Raw genomic sequence first — 22,268 nt, 5'->3', positions numbered from 1 at the left:
ATCTACAACCTTGAAAAGGCATTTTACAAAAAAAAAAAAAAAAAAACAATAATGTTGGAAAAATAAACCACCATTTTCTCCTGATTTCTTTATAGATTCAGACTGAGATCTGACCAAACAATTACATCCTTTTACTGGGTGTACAGAGCCCAATAACACATTTGATTAAACTGCACCTCTCAGAAAGAAAACTAACCTTGAGGTGGGTTTACTAGTCCCACAGAGAACACTTTGAAAGGAACCCCTGACAAGGTACAGTTTCACTGCGGGTTAAAATCAATGGCTTCTGTAGATTATCAGCCACACACAACTCCAGGATTTTTTTTCCCAAGTTTCTGCTGCTGGGTACCAGCATATCTTTGAGTGATATGGCTCTGAAGTTACTGACAAAAAGGCAATCCTTTTTACAGAATCGTGTAAGGAGGCAATACACCTTGGAAACATAAAAAAACCAAAAAACCAAAACACAACCACTCAAGAGTTCTACCTATCTCAATGGGACTTTACTGCGTCTTAAGAGAAAGAGCAAAAGTACTAAATAGGTGAATCACTGTCTGAAACTCTTGAGAGTACAAAAAAGAAGTCTGAGAACCATTCCAAATAAATGGGAACTTCCCAAAATTTTCTTCGGATTTTCCACAAGCTTTGATAGCAGTATTAGGAAGAGGGGAATGCATCTCAGCAAGAGACTATATAACATCTGACCTACGGAAACAGAACTTCACGCTCATGTGGCAGACAGCAACAATGAACTACATGAAGGCTTCATCTCCTTTATTTGAAAGGGATGAACTCTCACTGGAGAGTATTAGGCACAGAGCAAGCTTGGAATGAAGTGCTTATTTCTATGGAAGCAATAGACCATCTGCTTAGCTTTGCTACTGCTTAAAGTGTTTGACAACCAACAATCTTAAAAAACAAGTCTAATTTATAAAGATTTTCTAGATGGCTTGAATACGTTTTCTGGACTTAATGGACTTTCCAAAAAAGCATGGTGCAACACAAAAGGACAATTCTGCTCCTACTGGAAATTACTGTGACAAGATGATCTGTTCTTCTACCCCAACAAATGATAATTGTTCAAAGAAGAATCCTTCTGCTCTTTTAACCATGTTTCTTAAAAGAACTTCAACCCAGTCTAATGAAAACTATCTTTGTAGTGTCGTCAAAGAAAACAGGGCCACAATGCCACAGTTACAAGCAAACTTGTCACAGGAAAGGAGTCTGGTAGTGAATGGAGCAGATACATATACAGTAACATAGGAGGGAAAGGTTTCCAGAGGATCCCAGACAAGTCAAAAACACAAAGTAAAATTAAAAACACAAACTCAACATAAAACCGAACATGCAAATTGCACAGCCATGGCCAATGAAGAATTCAAATCCTTGCTATAGTAAGTTGTTGTATCTTTAAATTCACAAAACCTTCTCAGGGACTACTCTAGTCCCTATTTCTAAAAATATTCTAGGCTATCAAGAACACGTTACACGCTCCCAAGAAAACACAACTATGACTTTAATAGCTCCTGTTTAACTTGTACTGACAGGTTGCTTCTTCTGGAGGGTCATATGGAATCTACTAAATCCTTCGCTCATGTCCCTATAGACTGAGGATGTATTTTGCTTTAAACTTTCACTGCCAATAGAAAAACATTTGTCTTGATGTCAGCACCTTATGGCCCTCTGACATTGAGAATCGGCTATTTCTCATTCCCTTTTCAACCAATTAGGGGGTAAGGTTTATCCGCCACCTTCAGCTTACACAAGCACGTGATCATGAGTTTGAGTTACCATGCTCATTTCTGGTGTACTTTTCATTCTTTCAGGGGCTGCCTTAATGGCAAGTCCAGCTCAAAATTAACAATATTGGCTTACGATGCTCCAGATGAAATGAATCCCAGTTATTTCTGAGAGCAAGGTGAAGGGATCATTAGATTCTGAACTTTCTTTTTCCCCTTCTTTTTCTCTTACTAGTAAGAATGCTTGTAATAACATACCACAAGAAAGAGAAACAGAAAAAGCAATGGATTTTCCCTGATCAGTCATTTACTAAAAAAGGATTAGAACACATCATCGAGGAAGCAAGGTCTTGCAACAAAACTGGTCCCAGACCATAAAGTGTCATGAGTGCTACACATTGCACAGAAACACACTTAATTGAGAAAAATGGGCTTCTGAGCCATACTTGAATGAGGTTAATCAGTGATGCACATCACTTATTTTAAACATGAGAAAATCTTGGTATAAAAAGTTCTTTTAGATTTTTTCTGCATTTCTATTTCACACCTCCTTCTTTCCCTTAGGATATGGTGCTACAGTCACCAACTTTGCTTCTAGCCTTGCTACAGTTCTTCAAGCCTGACGGCAGCTACATTTTAAGCCATTAAGTCAAGTTGAGCACTATCACTATTAGGTAGATCAGCTGCCTCACCACTTTTATTGCTGCTCTTCCAGTCTTTTAAGCTGTATACATCAAGTCGTAAACATCAGGGAACAGGAGGTGAAAAAACAAACTAACCCACATTCTCCTTCAGCAGAAACTGCAGTTTCAAAAGAACAGAAACTCACCAAAACGTTTCTTTATTTTTCTTAAAAGCTTTCATCACAACTGGAGCATCAAGAAGAAAAAAAGCTAGCACACAATCACGGCTGATAATCCTATTAGGACACTAAACTGGGGGTGGGAAGAGCCTGGAAGAGGATGCCAATCCTCAAATGCCTATTAAAAAGAATGGCAAAAACGGAGAACGCTTCTGTTTATCAGGAGAAAAATCAGGGAGCAAGTAATTTGTTCCAAAATGGAAACACAAAATACCGGGCTCACTGGCTCTTTTACCAAGAGAAAATTAAGACACAAGGAAAGAAAAACTTAAAAAAAACCAACTGCAAACAAACAAAAAACGCCAAAAAAACATGCAATGCTCTTGTTCAGCATGAGACGAAGCCCTGGAAAACACCAAATTTCTATTCTTTCAAGTTGGACAAGTTTTTAAAACTGCTTTCTTTTAAGCGCTAGCACCTTCACAGAGACACCATTTTATTACTTATTGTCTGTCACTAAACGGCCTTAGCTTTTCAGTTTCTACAGACAACTTTGTGTCCAAGGACTTCTAAAAGCACTGATTTTGCTCTAATTTTTTGGAAATGTACCACCAGTGCCTAGCACAGCACTACGTACAAGGACTACCTAATGATTTGCGTAACAGGGACACTTCCACTATTCTTTTGCAACATATTCCTTGTCCAAATTAATTTTTACTTTACTTCTTGAACTGAGAAAGTCCAGGTCACCTTCCCGAGCTGGCGATCGCATTGGCAGCTGGCATCAGGCTAAGACTGAAGTCCTTGAAAGAAGGAATTTGTCCGAGTGCTGGCCTATTCCTTACCAGGGGTGGGTTTGTTGAAAATAAACCAAGACAGCACCTCCCCAATCAAGTTCATACATACTCTGTCAGATGAAGACCTTAAGCAAGTCCCTTTGCTTTGGGGTAATTCTACTTAAGTTAGTCCACAGTGAAAATGAGTGTTTCATCACATAACTGTGTAATGGCTAGGAAAATCTACTCCTAAGAACTTAGATAGCTGTAAGTTTATAGAAATAAGCCAGATAATCAGCATTTGTTACTCTTCCCACAAATTCAGAAGAAAAACAAATGAAAGATAAGGTGATTTTCTTCCTCTGCAGACCAATTTGCTCCACACAACAAATTTAGCCCATCTGGAGGCTGGAGACAACGATACCCACGTTCATGAGCTATGACCTTCACTCAGACCACAAGCATCTCTGCCTTAAGCAAAGGGATCCCCTTCACTGCAGGGAGAGTATTTTTTATGGTTTTTATTTTAAAAACTTAAAGTTAACTATACAGTACTCCACAATGATGTCAGCACTTCTTCAGAGAATATGACACACACCTTTATGTCAGGCAATGCGATATTTTTTCCACGATTCCTAACACATCGATGAATTAACATTTACGTGTTAATAAACTACAACGATAATGACTAGTGATGTATGAATAGATGAAGTATCAGAGATAAAAAAATTGTCAGATCATGGTGGGTTTGCCATCAAAATTTCAGGAAGGAATTGTATCAAAGTGACAGAGACAAGAGATGAAGCTCACTGCTAGCCAACTGAAAGACAGGAGGAGCAGCAATCACAACACTTCTCTAAGCTCACACCTGGAAAACAAAGAACTAAAAAGTACTGACTATATCAAAGCAGGGACCAGAGTAACACCCCAGGACAGAGGCCGATACTTCCAGGTGTACATATTCCCTGCCCCAATCTGCAATGAGCACTGAACTAGACTTCTTGCCCAGACACTGCCCTTCCCTTTCCCAGAGTTTGCATTAGCTCTGCAATCGACGTGAAATTTGATGTTTTCAGATCAGTTCCTCTCTATATGAAAAACATTCACTGCACAGCTGTTGGCAGTGGCCCTTGACAAGAGGACCAATTGCTACACCTCTCCCTTCAACCTACAAATACTTCTCTAACAGTTTTCACACTGCTTTATAAGATATTGTTGTCTGGCAGCTAAAGTGAGAGCCTGCACAAAAGTAATCATATGCCTCCTTTTTGCAGGATTACGCTACTCTTTTCTAATTCACCCTGCTAAGATACTAGCCAACTTTTAACTTCAAGGATACGTTTTTCAACAAGTGCTTTCATTTCTGATTACATGAGAAATACCGTTTCAATTATCTTGCTTTCATGATACCACTGGTGACTGAAACAGGTAACTACAGACTCAAAGAAAGCGTGTTCTTTAGTTCTATTCCAGAAAACAATCTACTGCATTTCGTAAACACCTGTATGGAGGAAAAACAAGTGCAACAAACAGAATATATTAAATTATATGTACATACTTTAGTCATTGCTCCTGTCTGTGCTGTGTTCAGTCCGGTGTGACCAGCCATCTGTGGAGATACTTGGGTTAAAGTCTCTGCCAGCACACTGCCTGTATTCCCCTGCATGGCAGGGGCAGAATATTGCATTCCTGCTCCCCTTCCTCTTCCAGCTGCCCCAAGAGATCCATTCATTACCTGCCCTTGTCCTTGCTGAGGCTGATTCATTAAACTGTGACCAGAATTACTGTTGAGAAGGCTCTGGTGTGTCTGACTGAAATTAGTATTCATACATATCCCAGGTCCAGTCTGTGATGTTGCAGGGCTGCTCGTCACCATCCCCACTTGTTTTTGTGCTTGAGAGTTCAGAGTTTGTGATGCAGGTGTGGTAGGTCCAGAGGTGCTGGCGGCTTGCTTTGCCAGGCCCGAAGCAGAAGAGTCTCCCTGGTTCAAAGGGCTCTTACCCATAGCACCCAGATTACCGATGTTAGCACTGTTCGGCTGCCCTTGAACTTGACCACCAACTCCCTGCTGGACAGGGCTATTTGAGTTCACATTTCCAATTCCTGGGTTTAAGGAAGAGCCGCTGCCTCCCCTTAGAAGTTCGGAAAGCTGTTTGTGTTTGGAAGCTGCATCTGGAACAAGGTTCCCACTGCTGTTTAAAAGGCCCAACTCGCCATTGGGGATCAGCTCATCAGGAAGATCGTTTTCCAAGTCAAACAAAGATCCAAAATCTACAAGTTAAAACAGAAACACAAGTGAGAAAAGCATACAAACAAGTAACTAAAATATTCATCCATGTTACTTTGTACTAGTCCTAAACAATGACATGATTAAGGTACATCTTTACCCAAGACTCAATATTGCCAGCAAGTGAGCAAGGATCCCTGCAGTATGAACTCCAGAGCCTTTCAGAAAGCACAGTTGTTGGTTATATACTGTGCACATACAACCATACAGGGTACAGCACTGGCCAGTAAGTAGTTTTTTCACAAGATGTTTGATAAAACACTGCACCAATCTCCGGAAACTAAGGTTGCATGAATATGATGATCTAACTCCTAAATTTCTCTTATTTTGGCTAAAAGAAGGCGGCAGAAATATCTAGAGTTTTTTTTTTTTTTCCTATTGATTTACTCTCCCAAGAGAGTGATTACATCACCTTCTCTAACCTCCTGCGTAATCCCAAACCGCTGCATTTCACCCAGCAATCCTACCTCAACCCTGTAATTTATGTTTGCGCATGGCAAAAGAACATCTTCCAGCTAGGCTTTGAAACTTGAGCAAAAGACAACTACTTCTTCAGTAATTTGATCCCAATCTCACATATAAACACGTCCAACATCAGTTTCTAGTAATTGATTTGTATGACAATCCACTACCTCAGAAGATCCCAAAAGACACTCAGCATTTTCTCCTTGTAATGCCTCTCAAATCAAGTCACATCTCGATCCCTGAACGGCTCAAATAATTCAAATTGCTCTCTAAGTGCCCAGCCCTCATTTATCATGTCCAATATTGACAAAGGTAATCCACACACTCTCCAGATGAGCAAAATAAATCAATCAAATCTTCATTAAGCTACTTGAAGGAACTGCTCTGCCTGATTGGAACATTCAGGCTGATAAAAAGTGGTGGGGTTTTTTAGTTTTATTTTATTGTTGGTTTTTTTTTTTAAAAGGAGCAACTCAGGTTCGCTGCAATATTTTATTGCACATCATAAGCAGCATCTGTGTAACAATGTTATTTTGGTACATAACTAGAAATAGAAAGTTACTTGACTGTATATAGGTACTTTCACGTAAAAATAGAAGTTATATATTTGAAGACGTAAGAACAGGTATTAATAAACATGTAAGTAGACTAGCTTCAATTCATCAGAGTAGCCTGAATTCATCAGCTGATGAATTCAAACATGCAGCACGTGTCAGAAAAGTTTTCCAGTCCAAGAACGTGATCCAAACCAACCACTTTTACTGTAAGGTAACAAAAATGTGTGAAAACTTTGTTTTGCCCCCCAAAAGCCAGCCCTGAAAACCCTAGTCCCTCACAGTTAGCAACAGACAAACCGAATTTTTTCCCAGTTTAGAGCACACAAAAGCTCTTTTCAAAAGAAGGGCATCCCAAAAGCTTCGTTGTTTTAGTTTAATTCACTCTTCAACCACAAAAAGTTGGTGTGAGACTCAGGTTGCAAAAGTGGCATAAGATCGTTCAGCAAGTGACAGCCTGGACCACACTAACTGCATTGAAAAGAAACACCAAAATCCAAAGAGCATGTAGCCGGTGTCACAAAGCTAGGATGTATTCCTGACACATCTCGGTACATTTAAATACAATGCGTTTCCTCAGCATTTGAATTTTCAATTCAACATAACTGAAGAAAAATGAATACAAATTTTCAGATGTCTTGCAATGACCAGTGAATTACATAAACAGTCTCAGTAAACATATACAAAAATGTTAAATTCTGCCTGGTTTGAGGCATGCGCGGCAGCATGTCCTTTAGGGCCCTACACGTTTCCACCATCATCTACTGAAGTCAATAAGCTTGAAGACTCCTTCCAGGCTCACACGACACTGGCCACGACAAAAGACACCACAGCTCAGGAACAGATCTCCTATTCACTTTCAAGCAGGGAAGTAACAAAACTAACATTTTTGTTAGCTAGGTTCATTAAAGTATTTTTAATTTCTCTCTTACTTGCTGCCTTTTCCTTCAGCTGATTAGTTCACCTTTTCAGCTTGTCTTTTACAGAAATTCCTAGTGTACCTTCAACTACATTCCTTCCAGTGATGGCTTCATCTCTCCTCCTCTTTCCCACACAACCCACTTGACACGCTGCAATTCGTGTCTCTTCCTATATTTTTTCCTTCTATTTTTCTTCTTCCAAGATTTCACTATTTTTAACCTTCTATCCACCTCTAACCCCCCCCCCCGATGAAAACCCCATGGCCTGTTTTCAGTACCAAGCCCCGTCTGGCCAGAAGCGAGGCAGTCCCCAGGTCCTGGTCCCCTGAAGCACAACCAAAGCCATCTGCCCACGTGGGACCAAGGGTAGTGACACAGGGTCCACGGCTGAAGCTCTTGTCACCCCAGCCCACTGGGAAGTTCAAGGTTTACAATGCCTGTTCAGACAACTGTTGTAAATCCCACAAATGGTGTTTTTCCAAACTTCTGCACTCAAATTGTTAATAATTCATGAACAAAAGGTACATATTTGTGTGTGCACACGTGGGGACAGGGGCAGAGAAGTGGCAAAAATTGGAGAGGGAAGACGTTGCTGTGGCTTAAAAAAAAGAAGAGTAGTTTTTTCCAATTGTATTTCAAAATGGGATGTTGGAGTATAAGTGCTCAAATGTTTTTGTTTGGCTGGCTGGACTCTGAACAATCTTGCCAGAGCCAAGGACTGGAAATGTTTTTGCAGTTTACGAAAAGAGTGCAGAAAGCATTTGGGAATACTGCCTCTTAAAACCTAAAATAATCTACCACTCTTAAGCTCCTGTAAGGAGACTATATGGTAACGTGAGGCATGGAAAGTTTCGGCTCTGCCAGCAGGAAAATAAAAAGCAGGTAAACAACTTAGCACAGTGGCCATGTAAAAATTCACTGAGTATTTAAATGTTCAGGAATGATTAATCTTCCTGCTTTTATATTTTAATCAGAGTTGTGTACGTTAAAAATACCAACACAGGGCACATTTTACAACAGCTGTAAAATACAACAGAAAACAAAAGTCTACTTGAGCATGTCTGCAACAAATCTATAAAGATAAGATATAGTTTTGACGGTTGCAAAAATAAAAAATATATTTATACACATAAAAAAATCTGCCATAATAAGAAAGCAGCCCATTTCTACTGGGCACAAAATGAAAAGTAACTTCAGTCCCCTCACCCTCGTGAGAAGATAATTGATCCCTTTCTCAATGCTTCAGCGATTTCTCAAAGTCAATGGCAGCTACCAAGAGCCTAAAAAAAAAAAAAAAATCCCAAACAAAAACCAAAAAAACCCAACCAAATGCCTTTGCCATTATAAAATTTCATCTGAAGCAATGCTCAAAAAATACCTATATGAGAAGTCCCACTCCAATTACCAAGCTTTGTACCTGCTCCGTCTCTCAAACCTGCTGCTTACCTAGCATGCAACAGGACAGAAAAAGGGGTCTTTATTTTAAAAGAGGATAGATTCCCTTAACTAATAAGGCACATACATCTGATTTCAGTGCTCAGGAAGCAGTAGAGCTGACTAAGACTGCGGAGACCCACCTCGCAGTGTCTCGGCTCTCACACGGCACTTCCGATCCTAAATCTCACACCTTTCATTATCTCCGTTACACAAAATCGAATGGTCTCTTAACAGGAGAGCGCCAAAAAAACCAGATAACGTGTCTTTCGGAACGGACAGAAAAGCACTAGGCAGCTCCAACACCCCCACTCCCTCCAAAGGGCTCCTTTTCCAATTTGAGAATTTTGCATTCTTTGAGCAGCTATTTTCACACATGGACCATAACCACACTTGAGACACGCTCTCTCTTAATTTCAGTTTTACAAGCTTAAATGTCACAGTTTTTTGCCTTCCTGGACAACACCTTCAGCAACCAGAATAAAAAAATATGTTGTTTCCTTCCAAGCCTTCTTAGAAGAAAACATTGTGCTGCGTTCTCAGGAAGGACATTTTCATCTGCATGACTACTTGCAATTGTTATCAGGAGATTCCTTCTTATTATACTACTTCAATCAATTAACTTGTTTCAATGTCACCATTTTTTTCCCTTCAGCTCAGCCTGGTGGAGAGATGACAAACATTCTAAGGTATTTCTTTAAGTGATTTATTATCTCAAACGTACCACACAGCAAACAGGAGGAGAACTATCAAATTCAGTTCCATTTTTTAACGGCATAATCTCCACTTGAAACGTGACTGGGAGTTTTCCTGTCCCAAACTTTGACTGCCCATCCACGGAGCAGACACTGAAGTCACACTGCAGACCCAGTACACAAGCAGTATTTTCACCGTGCCTTTCTTTCATGCCAACATAGCTGTTACATTTCAGTGAGCCCAATTTTGTTTTGTAAGGCTTCTTTCAATCATGCCAGACCCCAGCAGACAAAGCCTCAACAGTTCAGAGCTCCAGCCATTCCTTAAAATTCAATGTCAGGTAACCCAACTCAATAGCCATACTGTTTGGTGCAGTCAGCAATTACCACCGCCCATTCCAACCTCCTTTCGAGGTTTGAGGATTCTATAATTTATTGTTTCATAAAAGACAATTAGTGTATTTAATGTTTTAGAGCATTTAAACAACAAATTCATAGAAAAAATAAGACTTCCAGTCAGGAAACTCTACATTAGTGTCTTCCATGTAACAAGACACACAGAAAGACTGCAAACTGACATGCATCTGACCTTAACTTTCAGAAGAGCGTCACTTTTTCGGAAGGTGATGTTTAACAACCAGTTTGAGAAAGGCAGTGATGACGGACCTGACTGGGCCAAGGAGACTCTAAAGGCTGGGTGGAGGAGGGTGAGGGGGGAAATGAGAGATCCAACAGCAGGCATCTGAATGAGTCTCAACAAGTTATGGCTCGCTTAATAACAGATTTGGATATTTAACTAAATTTCTTTCTGCCTGATCTTTTGAACTACTTGCATTTGGGATCAGAAAGAAACACAGTCTGATTTGCTCGTTCCTAAGTCAGTGGACTGGTCAAAATTCAAATATATCAATATTCAGAAACAAGCCCCAGCTTTAGGCATTCCAGGCACCTGCCTCTAGGAAACTCATTAGAATAATTATCACAGTCTCTCTTGCTTACAGACTCAGAGTCGCTGAGGATGGAAGGGACATCAGGAGGTCCTGTAGCCCAGCCCCTCAGCCTCTTCTCAAAGGGAAGTGCTCCAGCCCCCTGACCTCCTTGGTAGCCCTTCACTAAATTGACTCCAGCTCTTCCACAATCCTCCCAGTGATGGAAGGCAGGCTGACCCATCTGTAATCACCTGTATTGTCCTTTTAGCATTTCTTGGAAATGGATGTTACACCTGCCTTCTCTTGCTTTCCTGTGGCTGGGATTTTCTGGATCAGGAGACGGAGACAGGGGCATTCCTTCTACCACACTTCCTTTGCAACTTTGTTTTCTGGCAAAGCACGCTTCTCCATAACATGAATACCATTCGGGGTACAGACATGCAACTAAGCAGCAACACAGTTCCTAAAATCAATTACATCGGGTTCATTTTGTGCATCCCAATAACCAAAAGGGACACTATCAGCTTAGAATCTAGGTAATCTTAAATTAAAGTAGCTTCAAGCTCCTAAAATCTCTCCTAATTCATTTCTGTAAGACTTCAGCAACTAAGTGACTTTTCAAAACTGAAGCTCATTACACAGAGCGAACAAATCAAGAAGCTAATGAAAAAGAAATCAGTTCTCTTCTAACCTCTACCGCAACACTACCAGTATTATTGATTCAGTTTTAAAAATGCTCCTGACACCAGCCCTAACACCAGGCATACAAGTCAGGATGGGGAAAATGAACGTGTCTATATCCCCTCTATCAAAAGTAACATGTGTGATCCAGGATAATGCTCCTGATACAGGGAAGACCAACTGTTCTCCCCCCGGCTTCTTTCTCATCTCCCTGAAAAGAGAACAGTACAAACTGAGATCCTTCCTTGATTTTACCGAGTTGAGTTCCCACCCTCTCGTTCCACTTGCATGTTGTGTATCACAATGTCACAACCTCAAGTTTCTCTCTACTGTACTTATCCAAATCTCTCTTTTGCTGTGCTCATAATGAAAATACAATCTGTGTTGGAGGTCCAGAAAAACCTAAGATACTTGCTTCTTTTACAAATAACCACTATTTTCAGCTCTACTTCTACTACCTTTCCATTAAAAAAATAATTTAAAAACAATAATCACAGAATACTTGAATGTTCCACTATTAAAACCAAAGTAGTATATGCACTAAATGCACCTGGTACCAAAGTTAATAAACAGAAATAAATACAAAAAATGCATTCAGATAGAAAGCTAGTCTCTCATCTCTTCCCAGATGCCAGAGGGGAATAAAACTAAAATAACCCCCAAAACATGTGGCAGAAGCATTCCAACAAGAGCACTCACTCTGGTCTGTCCTAAGAAGCATCAAATGTCAAACGATGGATCGACTTTGCTTTCCTCTGCTCCTACAGAGCCTCTCCATAACCATTCTTCCTCTTAATTGTTTCCCAAGGTGTCTTCTCTATTGACACCATTGCTCTTGCAAGTAACTTTAAATCCAACCCAGTAGCGTCAACAACACAGACATGACTATTGCCACATCGCATGTGGCAACCAGGCGGCACACACTTACTGACCAAAAGGCCTCAGTAATTTACTTTGCTGTAAGAGCAGAGATCTGGACAGAAGAAACAGGAGGCAAGCAACCTGCCTAGAGACTGGCAGACCACCGCACTAGTAGCATTACGTTCCCAGATTAAATATTTTGGGGTTCCTGGAGCACAGTAACAGAAGCGAGAGCTCATCCTCATCCTATCACAAACGCACACATCTTTTCTGTCACACTATTTTAACAGCTGACAAAACATTTAAGTTCGGGATGACCCTTTAAAGAAGAATCATCTGAGAATCTGGTAATTAATAGTGGGCATTTGCTTAAGGCAGCATGAAATGCACAGTCTGTACCAACACAGAGCGTTTGCATGCGAATGCCTTCAGTTAGCTCACACAACAGACAGATCCACTGCTTCCCGTTAAGGCTGTGCCACACTCACTGCACATCTGGGAAAAAAATCAGCAGATAACGTACAATGACATGAATTATCTCAACAAACAAACTTTAACCGTGATGTTCTCTGGCCGCAGACTTCTTATTAAATACACAGGTCAACACAAGGTGTTTCAGATTTTAAATTGTTCAGCCCTCCATCCTCCCCACCATGACTGACGGCACCGGTGCGGAGAAGTCCATGCTCAGCACTCCCTTCTAACTTGGGCTGATTCAAACGCTCCCTTCAGCTACACGAGTCCTTCTCTGAAAGTTCCCACCTTTGTGCAACTTCTGTAACAGAAGCACAGAACAGGCCTATTTCTGCGAAAACTAAAATAGCAATGATTAATATGCACTTGAAGTAATATTAGGAAACAAAGAAAAAAGTGTTACGCGATTACTAAGAAACAGGCAAGTTTTGTGTCTCCTTTATGATGTGTAATAGCTGCAAAAAGCGTGTTTCTGTTCTCTTGGTTTTAATGTCACTTTTTCCTCCCTATTTCTGATACCGAATTATAAGTGAAGCGTTTGCTTGACAACTCAAATTCAGCTGTGCAAGAATACACAACACAAACCAAACGTGCATAAGGATGCAACAGCAAACATGTGCTTGAAACTAATGGTTTTTATAAATTTCACGCTCAAAGAAAGCTTGCAACACTAACTGACTGAATACAGAAAAAATATCCTCACAAATCTATTTTACTTTAAAGCATTAATTTCAGTGAGATAAGGCTGTTCTGAATCATGCTCGTTAATAGTTTCCTTAAAGGAATTTATGAACCTTTGGAAAAACTTCACAGCTACTACAAAACAGATTTACATTCAGTACTTACTGAATTCAAGTCTCTTGGTAATTTCCACGTTTCTTTGCTCCATTAGATGAAACTACACAGAGGATGACACAGAAGCGATGTCATCAACGACACCCACTACAACAGCTATCAAAGTACCCGCTGCGGTAAAGTTGGGGACAGCAAGAGAGAAGCTTGTGCTCTTCAGGCGTGACACACACGGACAGGGGTTGGAATCTAATATTCCATTCCCCTTCTCGCTCTGCAATAGAAAGTGGCTGGCTCCGATGCCTGCCTCAGAGATCTCCGACAGCAGCAATGAAGTAACGTCTACCTGTGAGATTGGGAGGCTCGTCACCTAGAAAGAGCAACTCATTTTGATGACGCTGCCTTCCTGAGGAAGTTCCCACAGCATTAAAGGTGCCCCTCAGAGAAGTAGGGGATTATTTTACAGACTTACATACGTATAAATAAGAATACATATACACACACAAAGTTACTGCAAATCAAAGATACTGTATTTATCCAATGTTCCAAATAAGGTCCATATTTCTCAATGATGGTGAATAAGAAACGAGGACAAACAAGATGAAATGAAGCACTTGAATTTACGTTAAGAGATTCAGATTCTGAGTTATGATTGCGAATTACCACTGATAATAGAAGTTTCAGTTTGCTTTTGATTCACACTATGGTTCTGCACAATACTTGACAGTATTTGTTGAGATATCTCTATTAAAAAGAGTTTTCCAAATAAAAGATTTAGGCTCTCTCTGTATCTTAGACATCTGAGAAGACAGATGGAAAACATAACATATGTTAAAAGGAGGATTTACAAAGCAAAAATTCTTGAAAGTGTAAACCAAATTAGGATGAAGTGTCAGATTTCTAAGTTACCTCACCGGTTTTTTCGTTGTATAAGAAAAAACCTCAGAATTTTTCAAATACTGTTTTTCAGCTACCCCCTCCACCCCGATTTCACATTAACCTGCAGTATTCTGCGAACAAAGTGAGCTTTTTATTCATGTTCTTCTCTATTAACAGGTAACACGAGAGAGCAAAGTCTCTAATAAAAATAAACACCAAGAATAGGTGGATTTTTTAATGTGGAGTTGCAGATGCAATAGCGAAACACAGCATGTTGCTGTAGAAGTAATTAATGGCACTGGACTATGACTCCAAGGAACGTTCAGTCGGAATAGAAAGTGAATAATCTGCAGCAGAAAAGTGGGAATCATTTCATAAGCTATCAAGAGATCTCTGGGGTACAACAAAGACTGACCCACCCCAGCACAGCTTTTACTCCTGCCTGCTGTTGGCAGGGCTTCTCCAGGAGCTCAATGCCACAGCATAAGACAGCATTTACCACGTTAATTTTAAGCCATGATGAGGGGGAAGGGGAATCAATTTGGTAAACTCCCAAGCACATATGCAATTATCACTCCAAGTATGAATTTCAAAAAAGGAAGGGCCACAACTGTAGGGCTGACCCATAAAATCAGGCTGGCAAATCATCTGCTTTCATCTCATACAGATGTTAAGCGTCAAACTCCTTGGAGAAGTCTATAAAAAACCCAAACAATGACAAAGTATACAATAACCTGCTACCAGCAACGCTTCATGAATTGGTAAGAATGAGCTGTGCTATCTGCTCAATAAATGAGCCAATTTCTAATCTTACAGATCTCCTGTCCCAGATTACAACTGCAGGCATAAAGTTATGCAGGTCAGTCACTTAAGGTGAAAGAAAAAAATAAGAATCCAGCTTGTATCACACTTAACACAAGTCGAAGTAAACACTTTCGCTTGGCATCATCATCTGCCATCCACCACCCCCATCATTACATGTATACAGTAAGTCTTAAGAAACAATACAGCCATGAAATACCACACCGCATTTTCTTCCCATCCCGGCTAGTTATGCTGCAAGTACCACAAAACACGGGACGTTGTGTGATACAATTACAACTACACACACTCCACCTACATCTTTCCAGATGAAGCATTTCTTCCCCTATTTTTCTGCTTATAAATCCAAGTCTGTTCACTTAATGGCATTACCCTTTTTCTTATTCCAGAGAGAGATGGAGAAAGAAGGTGTATAAAAGCGATTCTTACTGTCACAGCGTACAAATGACAGGAAAGTTTTGCACACATGGTATGAAACCGGAGCAGACCAATTAAAACAGGTTTCCATGAAACTTTTCAACTACGCGGGAATGAACCCTTCTAAAACATACAAACTAGTGCTTTTACATGCACAAACAAAATCTGGTTTTAGATCACCAAGACTTCAGCCCATCTGAAGTCTCAGCTAAGTACATGAACATAAGCTCAGACAGCCTCGCTGTCTCTCCTTAAGCTACTTTGTTTCAAAGGCAGTCCATCTCTTTTAAAACTAAAAACCAAATCCACTGAAATACACCTATCCTGTTTTTGGCAGGAGAGTAAGATCAAATCAGGCTGTGTATCGACACAAACTCCCTTCTGTGAAGTTCTGTAGCTCGCTGGGAGTTAGCCAGAGATCTCCTTATCTCGGCACGTACAAAGGAACGTGCGACGAGGCCAGTCTTTCCTCAATTTTAAAATGCGGGCACAGCGATGCCAACGCACTGGGTTATGAGGAGGAGGTGAATTACTGGAAATCTCAGCCTGCAGCTTTTGCAGCAGCAGCCGTACTGCTTAATCTGATTTATCTGAAGTTGTGGAGGGGAAAAAAAACCCAAACAAATCAAGCCACACACAAGTATGAGGTGAAAATCCAGATCTGATGGACTTTTAAAGCTGCTCATCTCTCCTTCTTTCCAACTTCACCCACTTTAGGAATTCATTAACTCATAACCCAGCTAAGAACACCCTCCTGCTTTGGCCCAAATTATGATTTGTTGTTTCTTGAAGGAGCGGAGCACAGCGGAGGGCTGCAGGGTACGTAACAAACGCAGGCAGAGGCATTACTGGCAAGGCAACACAAACCAGCACCAAGCCACCTGCAGAACCACAGCGAAGGGACACCTGAAGAACGCCAGCTTTGCTGCTGCTCCATTTGAGCACGCTTTTCACAAACTTCAGACCACGACCAACTCAGGAATGCTGCCAGTTCACTGCACATTCTGCCGAAGGACCAATGCCAGCAACAAAGTAATCACGACACTCAACATTAAAATTATATGCTGCCATAACCAAAGTTACTGTAATTCTACTTTTTGTAGGAGTCCTGTGTTTATTTTGCAGCGCAGTAGATAAGAATGCCTCACAACAGTTACAGAAGAGACAAATGCTTAGGTATGAAAAATACCATGTATCTAACAAAGCGTTAATTAGACAAAAGCACTACTCCTACCTGGCTGGACAAGGAAAACATCTTTCGCATGAACATTTTATCACAGGAATCGGCTCGTTCAATACTGCACAGCAACGGCAAGCTAAGTTAACGTCCAGGGTCTTAACCTTCCTTACTGATACACAGAACAACAGGGCAACTGCAAAATGGGACTATCACGAAACTTAACAATGGTCACGGTACACACTTGCATTATCCTTTCATCTCTACTCCCTTCTCCAAGACCAGACATTTGATTTAGCCGCTTAAATTTACCAGAAAAGGCCATACTTTCAGAACATTAAGTAGACCAATTTCAATCGCACAAACTTTGCTCTGGTAAGCCGAGGAGCTATTTTTATCAGAAAGATTAAAGGCAGCTAAAATTTACCCTGACAAAAGGAGTTGCTTCACATCACCGCATCAAAGCATAAAAGCGAAATATAAACAAGGATGAGCAGTTGCTTTCTGTCGAACGTTGCAGGCTGCCATCAGGCCCTTCGCCGTCGCACGGCTTTGCTCGGTTACGAGCATTCGCAGGCTCGGGGCCTGACCGTGCAGCGGCAGAACTGCACAACCCAGCCTCACGCAACGTCTTTTAGAGCACGTCCCACTCACGCAAGCTGCGGCATCAAACAGCGCGGGTTTACGACTGCAATCACAATTCAGTTATCCAACACACACAACTCGCAGCTCGTTCAGGGAGCGAGCCTCAAGCCCATCTAACCCAAGCACCTCTGGCCACAAAGGCAACTTTCCAGGTTGCAACCTAACTTTTTCATTTCAGCCACAGCGCAAGGGAGCTGCCTGGTTTAGGTTCAGGAGCAGGTACGTGATAGCATCTGCGAATCAAACTATTTGTATTGCCTGCTACAATGCACAGAAACATTCAGCAATCTTTCAACAAGCACCATTAGCTGCTGGCAACAAACCTAAAGAGGTTATTTTTTTTGAAAAAGCAGTTTTAAGTGCACGAACATTACCTGCAGTCTCAAGCAGAGATGTATTTTTGCCTGAAGAACACCGGGGGATGTCGACAGAACGCTAGAGACACACTCCCACTTGTTTCAAAATACAACCTGGGGTTTGCCGTCCCGGGTGACCAAAGGCCCCCTCAGCCGTGCAAAACTTTATGCAGATGCTGGAGTTTACATATCTAGCACTGCACAGAGCTCACCGAGACGCATTAGAACTTGCTGAACAGGACGTAATTATGTCTGAAGCATTCCAGAACAGACCAAATGAACTTCAAAAAAGAAAAAAGAAAAAAAAAAAAAAAAGACGACACCGCTTCAAACATCTTTCACTGGCTACCAGTAGAGTCTAAAATGTCTAGCTGAAGAATTAAAGAAAAACTGTGCTTTCCCTGAGTTGCTGTGCTGCATTTCACGGCAACTTGCATCTCAGCCTTACGTATGATATTCCGCTGCTTCCACGAAAGGGATTAACGTAGTTCAATCACAAGACTTCACCTAGATATTCTCTGTCAATTCTTACTCTCAATACGGTTTCTTTTTGGCATGTCTCATTTAGTTGTAGGTTGAGAAGAAAAAGATTGCATAAAAAAACCAAAACAAACCACCACCAAAAGGACTGAAGTATCTATAAACTATTGCCAAATGCAGATTAAGCAAACCGAAAAAACCCACTGAATTTATCAGCTCAATTATAGTAATAATTTTTTCAGTCTATAAAAACACAGCAGGCATAGTATGATTAACTTATCACTGTCCCTTCAACAAGATTCATTAATCTCTGAAAACAGAAATGCAAGTCCAACACGCTTCTCGTCCCCATAAAACCACTGTTTCAGTGATTAAAACAGTTGGAACACTGAAAGACGTCAGTACACGCACACATGCTCTTATGCACACACGTGCGTATCTACAACAGGCACACGCTTGCTGGAAATGAGAAATTTTGATGTGTTTTATTACCTACAAACCCATTAGGGTTGAAAAAGAAGCAGGCCAAAGACACTACGCGACACACAGACAAGTCGCAGCGACTGCCAGCCCGCTGGGCATTTCATCACGCAAGCAACCCAACAACTTCAAATATTATCTGCAAATTATTCGTTTTTCGAGGAAAAACGCTTGGAAGGGGTTGAGCCGAGCGCCTTACACCGGGGTCACAGGTGGGAGGATAAAAAAAGCAAAACATTAAGGTGCTAGTAGGGAGTTTTTATTCCGTAGTGTCTCGGGAAGGGGCTGCCTGCATAGGGCTTTTAGTTGCGGGTGATATATGGGGTTTAAGGAGCAGAGACAGAAGCAGGGCTGTCGGTGTTTCTGCTGGAGGGGGTTTTCCTCCTTCCCTGCCCGCACCCCGCTCACCTGGGCACCCCCAACACCCGAGCCGAGGCCAAATCCCTCCACCCCTGGAGGAAAGGGAAATTCAACTCAAAAAAAAAAAAAAAAAAAAAAAAAGAAGGCCTCAACCGTCTCTCCCCAACCGCTATTTATAGCCGGGACGGTACTTGGCGTACGGGTCCCGCCCGGTAACTTCGACTGGAGGAGGCCCAACCGCTCCGGGAGGGATCCTTCCCCCCCCCTACCCACCCCCCCCGCGCTTTTCCCGGCACCTCGCCAAGCCGGTTCCCACCCCCGCCGGGAACCGAAGCAGGGCGGGCGGTTCCCCCCCCCCCCCCTCCGGCGGGCGGTCGGGCCCGGCAACCGCCGGGCCCGACCGCCCGCCGGAGGGGGGGGGGGGGAACCGCCGGTAAGGCCTTGCCGCCCCCGCACCGCCCCGCAGGCCTTACCTGTGCTATCGCTGGCGGAGAAGCCCGGCGAGTTGAGCTTCGCTCGCTTGGGGTTGGGCGGCCCGTCGAGTAAGTTCTCCGCCATGGTAGCCGGCTGGGCCGTCCGAGCCGGTAAATCGTCGGAGAGGCCGGAGGCGGGGGGGAGTCTGAGGTGAGGGGAGGGGGGGTGGTTGAAGCTCGGTCGGTCTCTCTTCTCTCTCTCTCCCCGTCGAACAACAGCGCCGCTCAGTGCCCGACCGGCGGCGGCCCCCGTTCCCCCATACCCGGGCCGGGCCGCCGCCGCCGCAGCAGGCCGCAGGGGAGGAGGGTTCGGGGCGGGGTGGGGGAAGAGCCCAGCGCCCCCTCCCTGCCGGCCTCGCTCCTCCCGGCCTCTTCCCCCCCGCCCGGCGGCCGCCGCCGCCGAGGAGGTGCCCGGATGGCGGCTCAGTCAGTCAGAGTCGGGGAGCATAGCCGCTCCCCCCCCCCCCCCCCTCCCCAAAACACCGCCACCACCGCACACACCTCGCCCCGTCCCCTCCCCTCCGCGCCGGGGGATTCGCCCCGGCCCCCGCCCGCCGCCCCCGGCCGAACCGCGGCCGAGGTAGGGGAGGGGGGAGGAGGGGGGGAGGGAGAAAGAGGAGGTGGGGAGGGGTAAAAAAAAAAAAAAAAAAAAAAAAAAATTAAAAAATTGAAAAATTGAAAAAAAAACAACCACCAAAAATCAGAAAAAAAACCCCGAAAACACCCTCAAAACGCCCCAAAACAATGAGCGCGGCGCGGCGGCGGCTCCCGGCGGCGGCGGCGCTGGGTTGGCTCCGGCCGGCTCTGCCCCGCTGCCTCGAGCCCCCTCTGCCCGTCCGCGGCGCTTCCGCGCGGCTGCCCGTGTCCCCCGGCGGGCGGCCCCGCTGCCCCGGCCCGGCCCGGCCCGGCCCCGCTCCGCTCGCGCCGCTCTCCGGCTCCGCGACAAGATGGCGGCTGTTGATTCCTCAATTAAAAAAAAAAAGTTTTTTTTTTTTTTCTCTTCTCTTTTCCAGAGACCATGGGGGCGGGGGCGGGGGCGGGGCTTGCGTCTGGCGTCACAGCGCACGCGCCCCGCCCCGCCCACTCTTCCCCCCCTTCCCCCCCGCCCTCCCCGCCGACGCCGGAAAGGCGCGAGCGGCGCCGGAAAGGGGCGAGAGCGTCCTCAGTTGCTCCGCGGAGGGGCCGGCGAGGGCGTCCCCCACCCCACCCCACCCCGGACCCTCTCGGCGCCCACGCAGTGGCCCACTCGCGGTGTCCTCACTCAGCGTTCCCCTCGGTTGCCCCCCGGTCGCTCACCTCGGTCTCCTCTACTTGCTTCTGTCGGGGTTCCCCCCTCAGCACCCGCACGGCTGCCCCTTCACCGCGTCCTCTCGGTCTCCTCTCAGTCCCCTCAGCAGTCGCCCCCACAGTCTCCCCTCTCAGTTCTGATGCAGATGTCACCCCTGGACGCCCCCGTCACCATGTCCCCTCTCAGCCTCCCCTCAGTCCCCCTCAGTTTCCCGTCTCAGTCCTGATGGGGATGTCCCTCAGGTCCCCCACAGTCGCCCCTCGCGTTATCCTCCCCTCAGCCCCCCAAGTCCCCTCTCAGCCGTGATGTGAGTATCACCTCTCAACATCCCCCTCACAGTGTCCCCTCTCAGTCCCACCACAGATGTCCCCTTTCAGGTGGCTTTCTCCTGATCCTCAACCCTCACGTGCGGCTGCGCTGGCCTCCAGGGCAGATCTCCAACCTGAGGTGATGAGAGCTGACCAGGGCCGAACCCAGCCGTGCTTTACAAATACCCTACTCTCTGTCTAGACAGACTTCCCCAGCCCGAAACAGTCCCCTCATAGTCACTCACCAAATAACCTCCCCTCTCAGTTCTAATATGGATGTCCCCTCTCAGTCTCCCCTCAAGTCCCCTCACGGCCACTCCTCACATTATCCTCCCCTCAGTCCCCCACAGATGTCTCCTCTCAACGTCACCCTCAAGATGTCCCTCTCAGTCTCTCCTCAGCCCTCTCACAGTCACTCACGGCATCATCCTCCCCTCTCAGTCCTGAGGTGGATGTCCCCTCTCCATGTCCCCCTCACAGCGTCCCCTTTCAATCTCCTCTCAGCTCCTTCACAGTCGCTTCCCACATTATCTGCCCCTCAGTCCCCCACCATTTCCCCTCCGTCCTGCTACAGATGTCCCCACTCAGCCTCCCCTCAGTCCCCTCGCAGTCACCGCCTGCAGTCTCCCCTCTCAGTCCCACCACAGATGTCCCCTATCAACGTCCCCCTCACCGTGTCCCCTCTCGGTGTCCCCTCACAGTCTCCCCTCTCAGTCCTGATGCGGATGTCCCCTCTCAATGTCCCCCAGTTCCCCTCAGAGCTGAGGCACAGCAGCACCCAATGCCCCTGACACAGTCCGGGCAAGCCATGCCACCCCATGCCCTCCCTCTCCTGTGAGTGCTGAGCTCCGTGGCTGCCATGCAGCCTTGGGGCGATGCTGAGGCCATGGGGTGCTTGTGTTCCCCCCGTGCCTGCCCTTCTCCTCCTCCTCCTCCTGCCTTCCTCCTGAAACCTATGCAGTGGCCCTGCTGTGGCCTGGCTGACGGGCTTCTCCCCCTGCTTTCTGCACACCCATGGCCTCAGCTTTCTCTTGATCTTCAACCCTCACGTGTGGCTGCGCCAGCCTCCAGGGCAGGTCTCCAACCTGAGGTGATGAGACCTGACCAGGGCCGAACCCAGCCTTGCTTTACAAATACCCTACTCTCTGTCTAGACAGACTTCCCCAGCCCAAAA

The 22,268-nt window shown here is 44.6% G+C and overlaps 1 protein-coding gene across 7 annotated transcripts in view; it reads right to left on the bottom strand.

Moving 5' to 3' along the window:
* Positions 1 to 20,014, bottom strand: part of CREBBP (CREB binding protein) — a 97,210-nt gene extending 77,196 nt beyond the window's left edge. For 6 of the 7 annotated variants that reach the window (XM_063342993.1, XM_063342995.1, XM_063342999.1 and 3 more), the window contains exons 1-2: positions 19,499 to 20,014; positions 4,876 to 5,588 (exon numbers count right to left, since the gene is read on the bottom strand). In XM_063342993.1, the coding sequence (XP_063199063.1) occupies positions 4,876 to 5,588; positions 19,499 to 19,583 (798 nt within the window). In that variant the 5' untranslated portion in view covers positions 19,584 to 20,014. The remainder of the gene's footprint in view (positions 1 to 4,875; positions 5,589 to 19,498) is intronic. The other variant, XM_063342998.1, reaches the window with a different exon arrangement.
* Positions 20,015 to 22,268: the final 2,254 nt, after the last annotated feature.

The sequence above is a fragment of the Chroicocephalus ridibundus genome, chromosome 8 (genome assembly GCF_963924245.1).
Source record: "Chroicocephalus ridibundus chromosome 8, bChrRid1.1, whole genome shotgun sequence".
Lineage (NCBI taxonomy): Eukaryota > Metazoa > Chordata > Aves > Charadriiformes > Laridae > Chroicocephalus > Chroicocephalus ridibundus.
This window is presented reverse-complemented; position numbering and strand designations above follow the sequence as displayed.